Below are 13,664 nucleotides of genomic sequence, written 5' to 3' on the forward strand. Positions count from 1 at the left end.
CTCTGCTCGATAGTGTCGATAGGGTCGGTGGCAGCTAGTGTGCTACACTATCTCGCTTCGCTCGATAGTGTCGATAGTGTCGGGAGCTGTTGTTTCTCCACTATCTCGCTTCGTTCGATAGTGTTGATAGTGTCGATAGTGTCGCAATGCCTCCACAGCATAGTTTCGTACAGACACATTTCTTGTCTTTTCGCTTGCTGCCTCCATCAAACTCTCCTCTATCCGTAACTCACCTACTAAATCCCACACCATTTTCTCAAACTCCCTCTGCTTCTCATCATCACAAACTGTAAACTTGTGCTTCCCAAGGTTATGCAAGATCCTTCCTAGAGTCTGTATACTTATACACCTCTGACTGGGAATCACTGATCTCGACAATCGCGCTAACTCAACCAAGGTATACCCTGCCATATGTGGGTCTTCCTGATGGTGGTGAAGTCCAAGTGATGCTTTCTGGTTTTGCGTAATATCTCCTTTAAAATCGAATCTGAGATCAGAAATACTCTCAAATGTAACTTCTGTTACTGGAGGATCTTCCATAAAATCCTCTGGAGGATACTCTAGAGTGTCCTCCATATCATGTTTCTCTGTTGTTCTCTCTCGAAATAGACTTTGGACGAGTTGGGGGTTTTTCTCAAGAGTCTTTTTTATATTGGAAAGCAAGGGACTCAAGGTCTTGGAATCACTCAGCCACAAGGTCCGCAGGGCCTGGTGGCTGCTCTGCTCCTTGTCACTGAGTACTGGTGCCACTTGTGGGGCCTCCGTCTCATGCTCAATGATATCTCCTACAATGTCCATATCAAAATTACAACTCTGCTCTAATACTATTACTACTCTACTATTACTACTCTTTTATATTTATTTTCTGCTATCGACACTATCGAGCGAAGCGAGATAGTGGAGCAATAGTAGCTGCCCACACTATCGATACTATCGAGCAGAGCGAGATAGTGGAGCACACTAGCTGCCACCGACACTATCGACACTATCGAGCAGAGCGAGATAGTGGAGCACACCGGCTGCCACCGACTACACCAACACTATCGACACTATCGACACTATCGAGCAAAGTGAGATAGTGGAGCATCTCTGACTACACAGACTACACCGACTACACCAACACTATCGACACTATCGACACTATCGGGCAAAGTGAGATAGTGGAGCATCTCTGACTACACAGACTACACCGACTACACCAACACTATCGACACTATCGACACTATCTCGCCTCGCTCGATAGTGGAGTAACACTTAGTGGCTCGTTGCAACACTAACTAGCCTGTAACAACACTATCTCGCTCTGCTCGATAGAGTCGCTTCTCGATAGTGTGCTGCTCGATAGTGTTCGATAGTGTCGATACCTCTTTATCCAAGGATCAATCACTGTTTGTGTATCTCATTAATTTTTCATCTTCGATGCTACCTGATAAACTTTACTGGAAATTTTTCAAGATCAGGTAAAGAAAACCCAACCTGCTTCTACTCCTCCCCTCCTCCTTTCTCTATTTCTCCCATTTTGAAACTCCTTTTCCCTAATGTCTGAGAAATATCCCCCAAAAAGTATAGTTTTAGCAAAGGTAAAAGGGTATCCACCATGGCCAGCAATGGTCTTGGATGAATCTCTATTACCTCAACATATTCAAAATAAGAAACCAAAACCAAAATCAAAAGCAAAGCCAACCAACGCTTCCCCTTCTTCTCCTTCTCAAAATAATAGCGGTGCCACTAGCAATGTGCTACCGATAAAATTCTTCAGTGACGATACTTATATCTGGATAAATATCAATGATTTAAAACCATTACATAAAGATGATATAGCAATACATTTTGCAACTAGTTCAGCAAAAAGAAGAAAAGATCAGGTATTGGAAAAGGCATTCGAATTGGCTAGCAATCCTCTAGATATGGAGGAGTTTATAAGATATGGCTCTAATGGCAAACCCGAAATCATTGAAACAGGTGACGACGACGACGACGACGAAGAAGAAGCTGTAAGCGATGATGTGGAAATTGTAAAAGCACCGCCTAAAAAGAAACAAAAGACCACCACCACAAAATCCAAATCCAAATCCTCCTCCTCCACCACCACCACTATTTCCTCCTCCTCCTCCACTGTAGCACCGCTGAAACCTAGCAAGAAAAGCGCACAAGCCCTCAAAAATGAAGCAGCAAAACTAAAAAAGGAAGAGGAAAAGAAATTGCTTCTTGAATATGATTCAGATTGGGGATTGGACGATTTCAACAAGTATGACGAAGAGGAGGGCAACTATATATATGATTTTGAAGACCAGCAGGATAGCATAATGAGTAAAATTGGCTCATCTGCAGAGCTCGTTGAGTCATATAATAGAGTATTGGGTAAGTTTAAGAAATGGGAAGATGTCATTGTAGAGGAAATTCTTGCTATTGATGATGATTTAAATGAAGTGGATCTTGATGCTCTAGAAAAGGCCTTGACCCAATTTCAAAACTCGTTGCCCAAAATACCGAGATCGATTATTAGCAAAAGCAAACTTTTGAGAATTTTGATTTTGAACCAACGCAAACCTGTGGCTTCCAATGATAAGGATTTGGTTATGTTTAAGAACCAGATTAGGACGATATTGGGGAAGTTGGGGATTGAAGTGAGGGAAAACACCGAAGAGGAATTGGAAGCCAAGAGTGACAACACTACCACTGCTGGCAGTACCAAACAACTGACTCCAGAAGTTATCGCCACCTCACGAAGCACCTCTGAAGATGCATTGGAGACACTAAGAAATAATACTACTACAAATAAAGATGTGGAAATAAAGCAAGAACATTCATCACCTTTGAAAAATGAAATTCTTGCTACTATCGACACTATCGACACTATCGAGCGAAGCGAGATAGTGGAGCTGCACTGACTGCACCGATACTATCGACACTATCGAGCGATGTGAGATAGTGGAGCTGCACTGACTTCACCGTCACTATCGAGCAAAGCAAAATGGTGGAAGTGCACTGACTTCACCAACACTAGCGTGTGTAAGGATGCAAACTGATTAGCCAATTGGTGCTAGGGGTAGAGGAAGAATTAATAAGTTGCAGTAATTAGAAACAGATGTTGTAACAAGCTAGTCAGTACTGCTCCACTATCGAGCGAAGCGAGATAGTTAACTTTATAGTCATTACTTTACCATCTCGCTTCGCTCGATAGTGGACTTTATAGTCATTACTTTACCATCTCGCTTCGCTCGATAGTGGACTTTATAGTCATTACTTTACCATCTCGCTTCGCTCGATAGTGGACTTTATAGTCATTACTTTACCATCTCGCTTCGCTCGATAGTGGACTTTATAGTCATTACTTTACCATCTCGCTTCGCTCGATAGTGGACTTTATAGTCATTACTTTACCATCTCGCTTCGCTCGATAGTGGGCTTTATAGTCACTACTTTACCATCTCGCTTCGCTTGATAGTGGGCTTTATAGTCACTACTTCATTATCTCGCTTCGCTTGATAGTGGGCTTTATAGTCACTACTCCACCATCTCGCTTCGCTCGATGGTGTCGATGGTGTCGATGGTGTCGATGGTTTGATATTGTCTCGGAAATAATATATTACCCGAAAAAGTGCATCCCAACACCAATACATATCAAATACAATACGCTACCAATCCCATAATTGCGTGTCAACTTTTTTCCCTTTTTCTTTTTCGCGTTTTAGCTCTCGCCATAGTCTCTCTCCATTCGCTTTCTTCGTCCCTCCCGTTGCCCCCGTTGCTCTTCCCTTCTTTTTTCCTTCTCCCCCCACCCTCCCCCCTAATTTAAAACTGAGGTTAAATTTTTTTTCTATATAAATTCCCAAAACAAAAATTTTTGTACTAATTAGGAAACCACCACATATTATCCCAATTTGATCATATTAGTACACCAAGAGGAAATTTTTCACACTAATAAGGACCGAGACAGAGGAGAAAAAGAGACATCTTAAGCCGGGGGAAAGTATGTAACCTGAGTATTTAATATATTTGAACCAAAAAAGAATTCACTAGGAGCTTGGTGTTTGTTTTATGGCGATGACCCCCATTCAAACCCAAGTAACGAGAAAGTGAGAGAGTGAGAGAGAGGAGGGGTAGGGGAACACTTGCAAAGCTCAGTCTCACTTGATCTTTGAATTTTTTTTCGCCATTGCCTTCTACTTTTCGGATTCTTTGATAAGAACGGGATTTGAGTATACTGGAATCACGAGAGGAGAGGGTAGGGGGGGTGTCTATGATAATTGATGGTTAATTTGGGTATGTTTTACTAACTAGTTTGAGTTTTGTTTTATTTTTTTTTTTTTTAGAAAATGTCAGCAAAAATCGAAGAAGGAGTTGTGGAATACGACTCAAATAATGGCAATCCAATCTCGTCCTCTCTATCCAACCCACCGGTTGACGACGAAGATGACGACGAAGTAGGCGGAACATCAACGTCACAGGGTAAAACTCAAAAGGAAAGAAGAAAGATTGAAATCAAATTTATTCAGGATAAGAGTAGACGTCATATTACGTTTAGTAAGAGAAAAGCAGGTATAATGAAAAAGGCCTATGAATTGAGTGTATTGACTGGGACTCAAGTATTACTTTTGGTTGTATCTGAAACAGGGTTGGTTTATACTTTTACAACGCCTAAATTACAGCCATTAGTGACGAAACCAGAGGGGAAAAATTTGATCCAAGCGTGCTTAAATGCACCAGAGGAAGGTATGGGTGATGATGACCAAGGCGAACAAAGTGACGTTGACGGTGCTGAATCGCCAGAACATAGTCCTGCCAATACAGGTGCTCCTCTGGTACAACAACAACAACAACAACAACAGCAACAACAGCAGCAGCATGCTCAACAGGTTCAGCAGCAGCAAGCACAACAACAACACGCTCATTTACAACAACAGCAAGCTGCTGCTGCTGCTGCAGCTGCAGCTGCAGCACATCATCACGTGCAGCATCCGCAACAGATACCTCCGCAAGGAGGTATGCCTCATTATCAAGGACAGCCTGGTGGACAACAAGGACCGCAACAAGTTCAGCCCGGACCTCAGGGACAACCAGGGCAACAACCAGGTGGTGTGCCTTATAATGATTATTATTTTGGAAATATGCCAAATAATAACATACCTAACCAACAACAATTTCAATAGAGATGTTGACAAGCCCTATTTTTTTTTTCTTTTTTTTTGTTTTACTTTAGTTGTGTAAGTAGATAGTTTTTGGAGATGGAGATGGTGCTGTAGGAGGAGATTAGTTTTGCAGTGTTTTGTTAATTTAATTTTTAGATCGTTTAACTTGCCGTTCATTGTGTTTTTTTCATTTCTGTGATACTTGTCTATAAAAAGAGAATGGTTTTATGGAAGAGGCTGGGAGGGATTTTTCTAATTGAGGTACTCTATTAATTTCTATTTGAGGTACTCTGTTAATTTCTAATTGAGGTACTCTATTAATTTCTAATTGAGGTACTCTGTTAATTTCTAATTGAGGTACTCTATCAATTTCTAACTGAGGTACTCTATCAATTTCTAATTGACGTACTCTGTTAATTTCTAACTGAGGTACTCTATTAATTTCTAACTGAGGTACTCTATTAATTTCTAACTGAGGTACTCTATCAACTTCCATTTGTTTTTGTTGTTTTTGTTTTTGTTTTTATTTTTATTTTTTTTTTGCAACCGAGTTACCAGAATGAGAATTTGTGAGATGTAGCAATATAAAGTTCTTCTCTATTGTTAAGGTATACAAACTGTTATTGTTATTGAGACTAGAATGGGGGTTTAGACTTTTGCAATTGTATTTTATTGATGTGGGACCATGTTGAGGTGGAATTGCTGTAACGGTTTTGGTGGAGGTGGATTGCTGTAACGATTTTGATGGAGGTGGATTGATTTTTGTGGAGGTGGATTGATTTTGGTGGAGGTGGATTGATTTTGGTGGAGGTGGCAGTGTCTCTAGTATTGACATACATATTATATTGAACAGAGCTAAAAAATATACAGATAGATGAGTTTGTAGTTTTTTGTATGTCACGTAGATGCGCCGTAGCAATAGTATCTATTAGGAAGCTATAAAATGAATATTATACTGACAAAAAATCTCAACTTGGAAATTTGAAGGAATGAAATGTCGGTGCAAAGATAAGGTCAGTCCAAGCATCCATTTTCAATAGACGCTTGGACTGTACGCAATGGTTAATACAAAGTTCAATAAATTAGTATCCAACATTCTCTTTGAGTTAGTCTTTTTCTTCTTTTTTTTTTGTTACTATGATGCATCTAATGATGACATAGCAATAACAAGTTAATCCTAAAATAATGTCAGACTAGGTACGATTTAAATGGAATTTTGCACTATGTTGCAGGGTAAAGTAAAAAAAAAGAAAGAAAGAGAATTACTTTTAAAAAGGAAGAAATACAATGGAGTTAGACTAGTAAGTTGAGTAAAAGGCTAGCCCTCTTTATCTGTTCCCCCTATAATCTTTTCTTTTTCTGCTCACCCTGACTAGGATATTATCTGAGCCTCTATTAAAAATTTTGACATATTTTTGCATCAATCATACATCGAAGGTTTATTTTGCTATTTTTCTCCTAATGTATAGGAAAGTTACTTCCTATTCAGTGAAAAATGTTCATTTGTTTGCTTATTTTACAATCCTATCTTCTGTAAACTGACAATTTAAGGAAAGTGCCCTCAAATTGTGATAAAACCAAATAGATCCTATGCTCCTGCCTCTTTTTTTTTTTGTTTTTTTTTTCCTTTGATATTGTGCTAATTTTTCAATTAGGAATGACAAGCTATAGTAATCTCCCCTTATTGTTTGAACATGAGTTCCTGACCGATTAGTATAGTATTAGTGGCAATTCCATATATTTGGCTCTGTTTTTTCTGCAACTTTTCATATAGAAAAGGAAAAAAGAAAGAGAACTAAGGGGGGGGGACTCACATAACTTTGCATTATGAAATAATTATATTCATAGAGTAAAAGTGACAGTGATGAGTTAGGGAGATATAGAATATATAAGGTTTGGCATCAATAGCAGCAGTACGTATTCTTGACTAATTTCTAGAGTCAACTATATAAATATATATATATTACATTGTAGGCTTTTGTTGTATTTTTTCACCAAAGGTGTTTTATAAAAACTATAGAAAAAGATTGTGAGAGGACGAAACTGATCATAGACGTAGATTTACCGATAAATATACATACGTAAAAGGTTACTCAAAAAGGCAACAAAACACAATTGAACAAAACAAATTGAACAAAACAAATTGAACAAAACACAATTGAGCAATACAAATTGAACAATACAAATTGAGCAATACAAACTGAAAAAAACACAATTGAGCAAAATACAATAATAGTTGAAACAAAACAAATTGAACAAAATACAATTATAATTGAACAGAGTACAATCGAAAAGAATACAATTATAGTTGAAGACAATTAGCTGAAGACAATTACAATTACAGTTTACAGTTACAGTTTACAGTTACAGTTTACAATTACAGTTTACAATTGCAGTTTACAGTTACAGTTGGACAATAGTTTTGTTTCTGGGGTATTGAGAAAAGTGTAAAAGTTTGGTTTGTGACCAATAGTTGATTAGCTCGAAAAGACTAATATAACTGATTGAGGATTATTGGTCAAGGATTTAGTTGGTTGAGAGATTCAATATTTCCTGACTGGTTAGTTATAATATTCATCACACCATTATCGACCATTGTCCACTACCGATTTTGCTGAGATTTGTAACCCTTGTAATTTCCTCAGACCCAGACCCCTTTCAAAAAAAAAAAAATCACCGTACTTTACTAGAGAAGACAGATTTACAGATTTTTAATCATTTCTTTAGATCCTTTTAGTCAAGCTTGAGAAGCAACAAACACAGAATCAAGCCCCGTGTACTACCAAAGCCCATTTATTACTTTGGTCAAGTGTAACTTTATACTAAAAAGAAAGAAAAAAAAAAAAAAAAAAAGTTGGTCCTATTGTTAGTCTCTTGGGCTTTTCTTTTTTTAGTTAGGTACACATACTGCAATATAATTAGTTGCATTATAGAGAGGCTAAACGAGACTGCACTAAGGGAAGATACAAGGAGATTCCAACCTTGAATAAAGTTGTTCTAGGTTGTTATAGGTTATACAAGGTTATACAAGGTGTGTACGGGTTTGGCTTCTTGTTGCTTGCTCCCATCCCATATCCCATATCCTTCCCCCCCCCGCTGTTAATTCAACTCAATAGGTTTAGTCTCCCTTCCCCCTTTTCCCCTTCCCCCTTCCCCCAGCGGTTAGCTGATTTTCTTGACCTTCCCGAATTTTCAAGAAAATTGCACAGAAATTATTAAGGCACCCCAAAAAGGACAAACCACAAACTTTGAAAAAGGATCAAATAAGAGCTCAAAATTGAATAAAACAAAAAAAAAAGTTGAGACTATATTTGATTTTATACCCACTACTACATCAAAAGTTAACTTGGTTTGTAGGTGATAGAAGCTTTGATTTTAACCGCTTGCCGCCCTTTTGACTCGGATTGACTCAATCAAGATTCTAGAAGATATTATGATGGCGTATGATTATGCAACGGGTGCTATTGGCGCAACCAGAACATCTGCTGCAGATCAAGATAACCGGAGTACATCCGATTTGGTTTCACCTACTCATAACCGCAACTTTGTCCACAATAACTCAAACGCTTCTTGCAATACTCATCGGGCTATTGGCTCAAGGAATGAGGTGCTGGATATGGTGCTGGCGGATGATTTTTCCCTTTGTTTTGCTTCGTCATTGCCTTTTAGACGATACAGTTGCAACAATAAGTTTGAGTCAAGTGGGTTAGATTATAAGTTGTCTCCATCTGTACTTCAGCAGCATCAACCGCCGCTAGGCCAATCACTAACAGTGGCTCCTGAGGGTCAACCGCCGCTAGGCCAATCACTAACAGTGGCTCCTGAGGGTCAACCGCCGCTAGGCCAATCACTAACAGTGGCTCCTGAGGGTCAACCGCCGCTAGGCCAATCACTAACAGTGGCTCCTGAGGGTCAACCGCCGCTAGGCCAATCACTAACAGTGGCTCCTGAGGGTCAACAAGGTAACTTGTTTTGGAATATCAATACAGCCCCCTTGTCGGCGATTAATTCTGCATCAACATCTACAAATATTCATCACAATAATCATCCTAGTCACCAAAGAGGGTTATCTATAGATTCTGGAACTATTTGGTCAGCGGGTACAACTTCAAACGCGTCGGCCAGTATTTGGTCTCCAACTATTCCACAGTCTCTGAATCAACATCAGACGCTGAACTTTTCCATATTACTGCAGAAACAGCAGCACCAACAACAGCAGCACCAACAACAGCAGCACCAACAACAGCACCAACAACAACAACAACAGACACAGCCACCAGGGTTAATATCAAATTCCGCGATTGGGTTTTTGCCTAGTATGCCTGAAAACTATACATCTTCAATGATTACCCATCGTTCTTCTTCACTAAGTGGATTTACTCCTCCACCTCCACCTGTCGATGAGAATGGTGCCGCCATCGCCATCGGCACCGGCACCGCCACTAAAACCGCCACTGCAACTGTCAGCAATAACAATGCACCCCCAATTACCGACGTTTCTGGATCGTCGCCTCCAAAGATTTTTGACAATCATCTTAGAAGACATTCATACACAGATGGGTCAATAATGATTAGCAGATTTTCAGAGTATATGACGCCAACTTCGGTTTCTTCATTAAATGATGCAAAAGCAGCACAATTAGTCAATGAGTACTTTGAATCGGATCCACACGAACGTGTTAAAGTGACCATGCAATTGCTAAATAATCGTTTTTTTGATGACGAAAAGTTTTTAAGCCAGGCTTACCAATTACCAAAGTTTCCTATTGAGTCATCGCTCAGAAATTACCAGTTGGTTTTAGTAGGGTTCAAAGCTGGCAGAATCGACGTTTTTTATTTGCCTACTACAATAGGTGGTGAGACTGGTAATGGCGGCAATGGCAGTAATGGCAGTAATGGAAGTAATAATAGCGGTGCAAGCTTATTGAATATCAAGCAGGGTGATTTGGTTATTGTTGAAGCAGATCGAGGACGCGATTTAGGTAAGGTTTTCAAGTTGAATGTTCTGATTGACGAAGCTAGATTGTTGAAGTTGTTGCAATTCCAAGAACAACAGGCTGCATTAAACGAGCATGTTGAGAATAATATTTTTGAGGATTTGGTTGCAAAGAATGGCGGTGCATCAACAATGGCAACAACGGCAACCACAATGCAAGCACAACAGCCACAGTCAGGTTTCCTCCATCAACAAAGCTCTATTTCTCCACCCACTTTGCAATTTCCTAAATCTATTATTGGTTTGGCGCAAACGAATGAGGTTTTCCAAATTTTGAATAAAAAACAAGATGAAGAGAAAGCCTGTAGATTATGTTTGGCCAAGATTGCAAATGCAACAAGCGGGTGTTTAATGAGTGGTGTTCCTATGTCCCCCACTACAAACGACTTACTACAGATGAAGTTGATTGATGCAGAGTATCAATTTGATCGTAAAAAGTTGATTTTTTATTACTCGACATCAAAGAGGATAGACTTTAGAGACTTGGTGAGGGAGTTGTTTAGAATTTACAAAACAAGAATTTGGATGTGTGCTGTAATTGGTATACCTTTCCAAGCGAATGGATCTGGATCTGGCGGAGGTGATGACAGTAGGAGTGGAACAAGTATTGCAAATTCAGCAATTGCAAATATCGGTGGTACTAGTGGTGCAAGACCAATCGCTGCTGGTTCTTTTGCTCAATCTTCATTACAACAACAACAGCAACAGCAACAGCAACAGCAACAGCAACAGCAACAGCAAAAACAGCAGCAACAGCAAAAACAGCAGCAGCAGCAGCAGCAGCAGCAGCAGCAGCAACAACAACAGCAACAACAGCCTGGTTTATCAACTCTGCGTGATCACCAATCATTTGGGCAATCACAGTGGTCAGCACAGCAACATTTTGCACAACAACGTCGATTACAAACTAGCCAATCCCAGCAACAGCACCAGCAACGCCCTTTTCAACAGCCTGATTTGCTTATTGGTCAACGAGAGACTGTTCCTAGACAATTTACTGATATGAAGCAACAACTGAGCTATTGGGGAGTTGTTGGTGGCGGTAATGCCATGACTGCTCAACAACAGCAACAACAAGAGAAACAACATCATAATGTTCATCAAGTTCACCAACAGGCGCAACAGCAAGTTCGTGAGCAATTGATTAAAAGAAGTGATGCTAGAGGTGCAGCATATAGAAGTCTTGGAAATGATGGTGATATTGAGAATAGACCTGGTGATAATGAAGAGGATGGGGTGTCGGTGTTTTCGCTAATGAATCATCAACTGAATTTTTCTGATGAGAAGTTGGTGTTGAAGAGTTTAGTTGACTCAATTAATCATTAAATTCAAAGAAAACGAGAGAAGGAAGATATAGAGGGAGAGGAAAAGGAAGAGAGTATTTTAGATTTTTGTTTCAGTTTACAGAATGGAAAATAGCGAATGAAGATATAGAGATTTTTTTAAAAAAAAAGAAAAGAAAGTGGCATTTGTGAAGTATATGATATTGAAAAAGTGAAGAATGGTAAAGAGTTGTTAATGGTGGTAGTAGACAGTGTTTTTTTTTTTTTATTGTTGTTATTTGCGTATACATATATTTGAAGTACAATTTACGATTATGATAGAGAAAAGTCCGGTACTAGTGAAACGGTATGGTTTTCATTGTTTTTTTTTTTCTCTCTCTAATTCTCTAGCTAATATTTACCCCATTTCCAAATTGACTCGTTTGGATTGACCAACTCATTATCCAATTTACTGAAGTACAATCCCTTATCCAAACCTTGACTAATGATAGCTTGTAAGTAAAATGTAAAATCGTTTGGATTGAAACCGGCTTTTAGTTTGTCAGCAAACTCCTTTTTACCATCCTCTGCCGTTTTTTCACTAATAATTTTCAATTCTTTACCTTTAGCCTTTGAGTACTTGTCGATAACGTCTTTTACAGTAATTGTGTCACTTGCAACGTAGAGAGTATCAGGAAGGTCCTCGATTGATTTGAAAGTGGCAACACTCAAGATGACATTTCCTATATCTTCTAATTTTGAAACGTGGAATTTTTGATTGATATCACCAATCAAATTGACCCCTTCATCGGTAATACCTACTGCATTTACCCATTCGTATAAAAATGCTCCAGGAGCAGCAAATAAGGAGGTGATGATATCGACAACTTTTATGCCGCCTAATTTACGAACATTTTCTGAGTGTTGGGTCTTGAGGGATAAGAACCCTGGTGCGTAGGCATCAACTGGAGGAATATCTGTACCAAACTGGGATGGAATGAATAATTTTGGTTTGACCAATTCAATGATTTTCTCAATGTTGGCAAAGAGCTCGGGATTTGGGGAAGTGAGTTCAATTAAAACATCAATACCCTTAAGCTGTGAAATCAAATTGGTATCTTTAGCAGAGATTTCTGCAGTAGTTATGTATTGGATCTTTTCTGTTGACTTATCATCTGACTTACGTGTAATGGCCTTGACTGGGAATTCAATTTTGGAGTCGTATTTGCCCGATTCTATAGCTGCTACAACGTGTTTTCCAAGGAATCCATGGAGACCGATAACTGCAATTGATACTTTTGACATGGTTTGCTACTAAAACTATAAGAATATATTTCAAAAAGAAAAAATAGAGGAGCTAAAGAAGTTAGAGGAGTTAGAGAAAAGTTTGAGAAGAATTGACCTGGTATTTATAAGGTTTTAACCGAGTCAATGATTTCTTAATCATTAACATTCCTGTGGCTTGGTTTTTTTTTTCTTTTATATGTATAGTTGAATCAAAAAGAAAAAAACTTTATTATTTACTCAGCAGTTCCAAAATTATAAGCTAAAAGTCAGTATTACAATAGCAAACTGGGGTTTTGCTACTGTAAGGGCCACCCCCCTTTTTTTACATATCCCGTTTGAGGATTGTGGATTTTTTTTATTTTGATGGAATTTATCATGAGTCACGTGACTTATAAATATATATATAAAAAAAGAAGAAGAAGAAGAAAAAAAATTTATTGCTGACAAATCAGCTAATGAAAAGATTACTAATACACTCTACTATTGTTATATACTGTAGTGGTTATAGTTTTTCAGCTTACATATATTATGCGAAATGTGGATTAGGTGAGCAGCGACACTATTGAGCAGTGACACTATCGAGCAGAGCGAGATAGTGTTGTATTGCTACTGAGTGTTGCTACTAACTGTTGCTCCACTATTGAGCAGTGTCACTATCTCGCTCTGCTCGATAGTGTTGTATTGCTACTGAGTGTCGCTCCACTATCTCGCTTTCTTTGATAGTGTTGTATTGATACTGAGTGGAGCAGTACTGACTAGCTTCTACTATTATCTGCTGGTCTCCTCTTTTACTCTCCTCTCCTCTACTTCAATCTGTACTAGATTCTACTAGATTCTACTCCATTAGATTCTACTCTACTATTCTCTTTCACAGGTTTCTACTCTATCTTACTATAATCTACTATAATCTAGAGTCTACTATAGTCTAGTCCACTGGTCTCCTCCTCTACTCTACTATAATCTACATTATCAAGCAGTGACACTATC

General features: G+C 38.8%; 6 protein-coding genes across 6 annotated transcripts; 3 read left to right on the forward strand and 3 right to left on the reverse strand. All coding sequences in view use genetic code 12, as the record gives it.

The window, feature by feature from the left end:
• Positions 1–42: 42 nt before the first annotated feature.
• On the reverse strand, positions 43–798 carry KGF56_002068 (uncharacterized protein; the record flags this gene model as incomplete). The annotated part of the gene is made up of 1 exon (XM_049323257.1): positions 43–798. The coding sequence occupies one exon, from the start codon at positions 796–798 to the stop codon at positions 43–45; it is 756 nt and encodes a 251-aa protein (XP_049180857.1).
• A 740-nt stretch (positions 799–1,538) lies between these two features.
• On the forward strand, positions 1,539–2,891 carry KGF56_002069 (uncharacterized protein; the record flags this gene model as incomplete). Its single annotated transcript, XM_049323258.1, has 1 exon — positions 1,539–2,891. One exon carries the CDS (start codon positions 1,539–1,541, stop codon positions 2,889–2,891), a length of 1,353 nt encoding a protein of 450 aa, XP_049180858.1.
• Positions 2,892–4,319: 1,428 nt separating this feature from the next.
• Positions 4,320–5,153, forward strand: MCM1 (transcription factor; the record flags this gene model as incomplete). The annotated part of the gene is made up of 1 exon (XM_049323259.1): positions 4,320–5,153. The coding sequence occupies one exon, from the start codon at positions 4,320–4,322 to the stop codon at positions 5,151–5,153; it is 834 nt and encodes a 277-aa protein (XP_049180859.1).
• A 166-nt stretch (positions 5,154–5,319) lies between these two features.
• KGF56_002071 (uncharacterized protein) lies at positions 5,320–5,628 on the reverse strand (the record flags this gene model as incomplete). The annotated part of the gene is made up of 1 exon (XM_049323260.1): positions 5,320–5,628. One exon carries the CDS (start codon positions 5,626–5,628, stop codon positions 5,320–5,322), a length of 309 nt encoding a protein of 102 aa, XP_049180860.1.
• Positions 5,629–8,565: 2,937 nt separating this feature from the next.
• Positions 8,566–11,454, forward strand: KGF56_002072 (uncharacterized protein; the record flags this gene model as incomplete). Its single annotated transcript, XM_049323261.1, has 1 exon — positions 8,566–11,454. The coding sequence occupies one exon, from the start codon at positions 8,566–8,568 to the stop codon at positions 11,452–11,454; it is 2,889 nt and encodes a 962-aa protein (XP_049180861.1).
• A 347-nt stretch (positions 11,455–11,801) lies between these two features.
• CIP1 (Cip1p) lies at positions 11,802–12,695 on the reverse strand (the record flags this gene model as incomplete). The annotated part of the gene is made up of 1 exon (XM_049323262.1): positions 11,802–12,695. One exon carries the CDS (start codon positions 12,693–12,695, stop codon positions 11,802–11,804), a length of 894 nt encoding a protein of 297 aa, XP_049180862.1.
• Between the last annotated feature and the right edge of the window lie 969 nt (positions 12,696–13,664).

This window comes from Candida oxycetoniae (genome assembly GCF_023343755.2).
Source record: "Candida oxycetoniae strain CBS 10844 chromosome Unknown scaffold13, whole genome shotgun sequence".
Lineage (NCBI taxonomy): Eukaryota > Fungi > Ascomycota > Pichiomycetes > Serinales > Debaryomycetaceae > Lodderomyces > Lodderomyces oxycetoniae.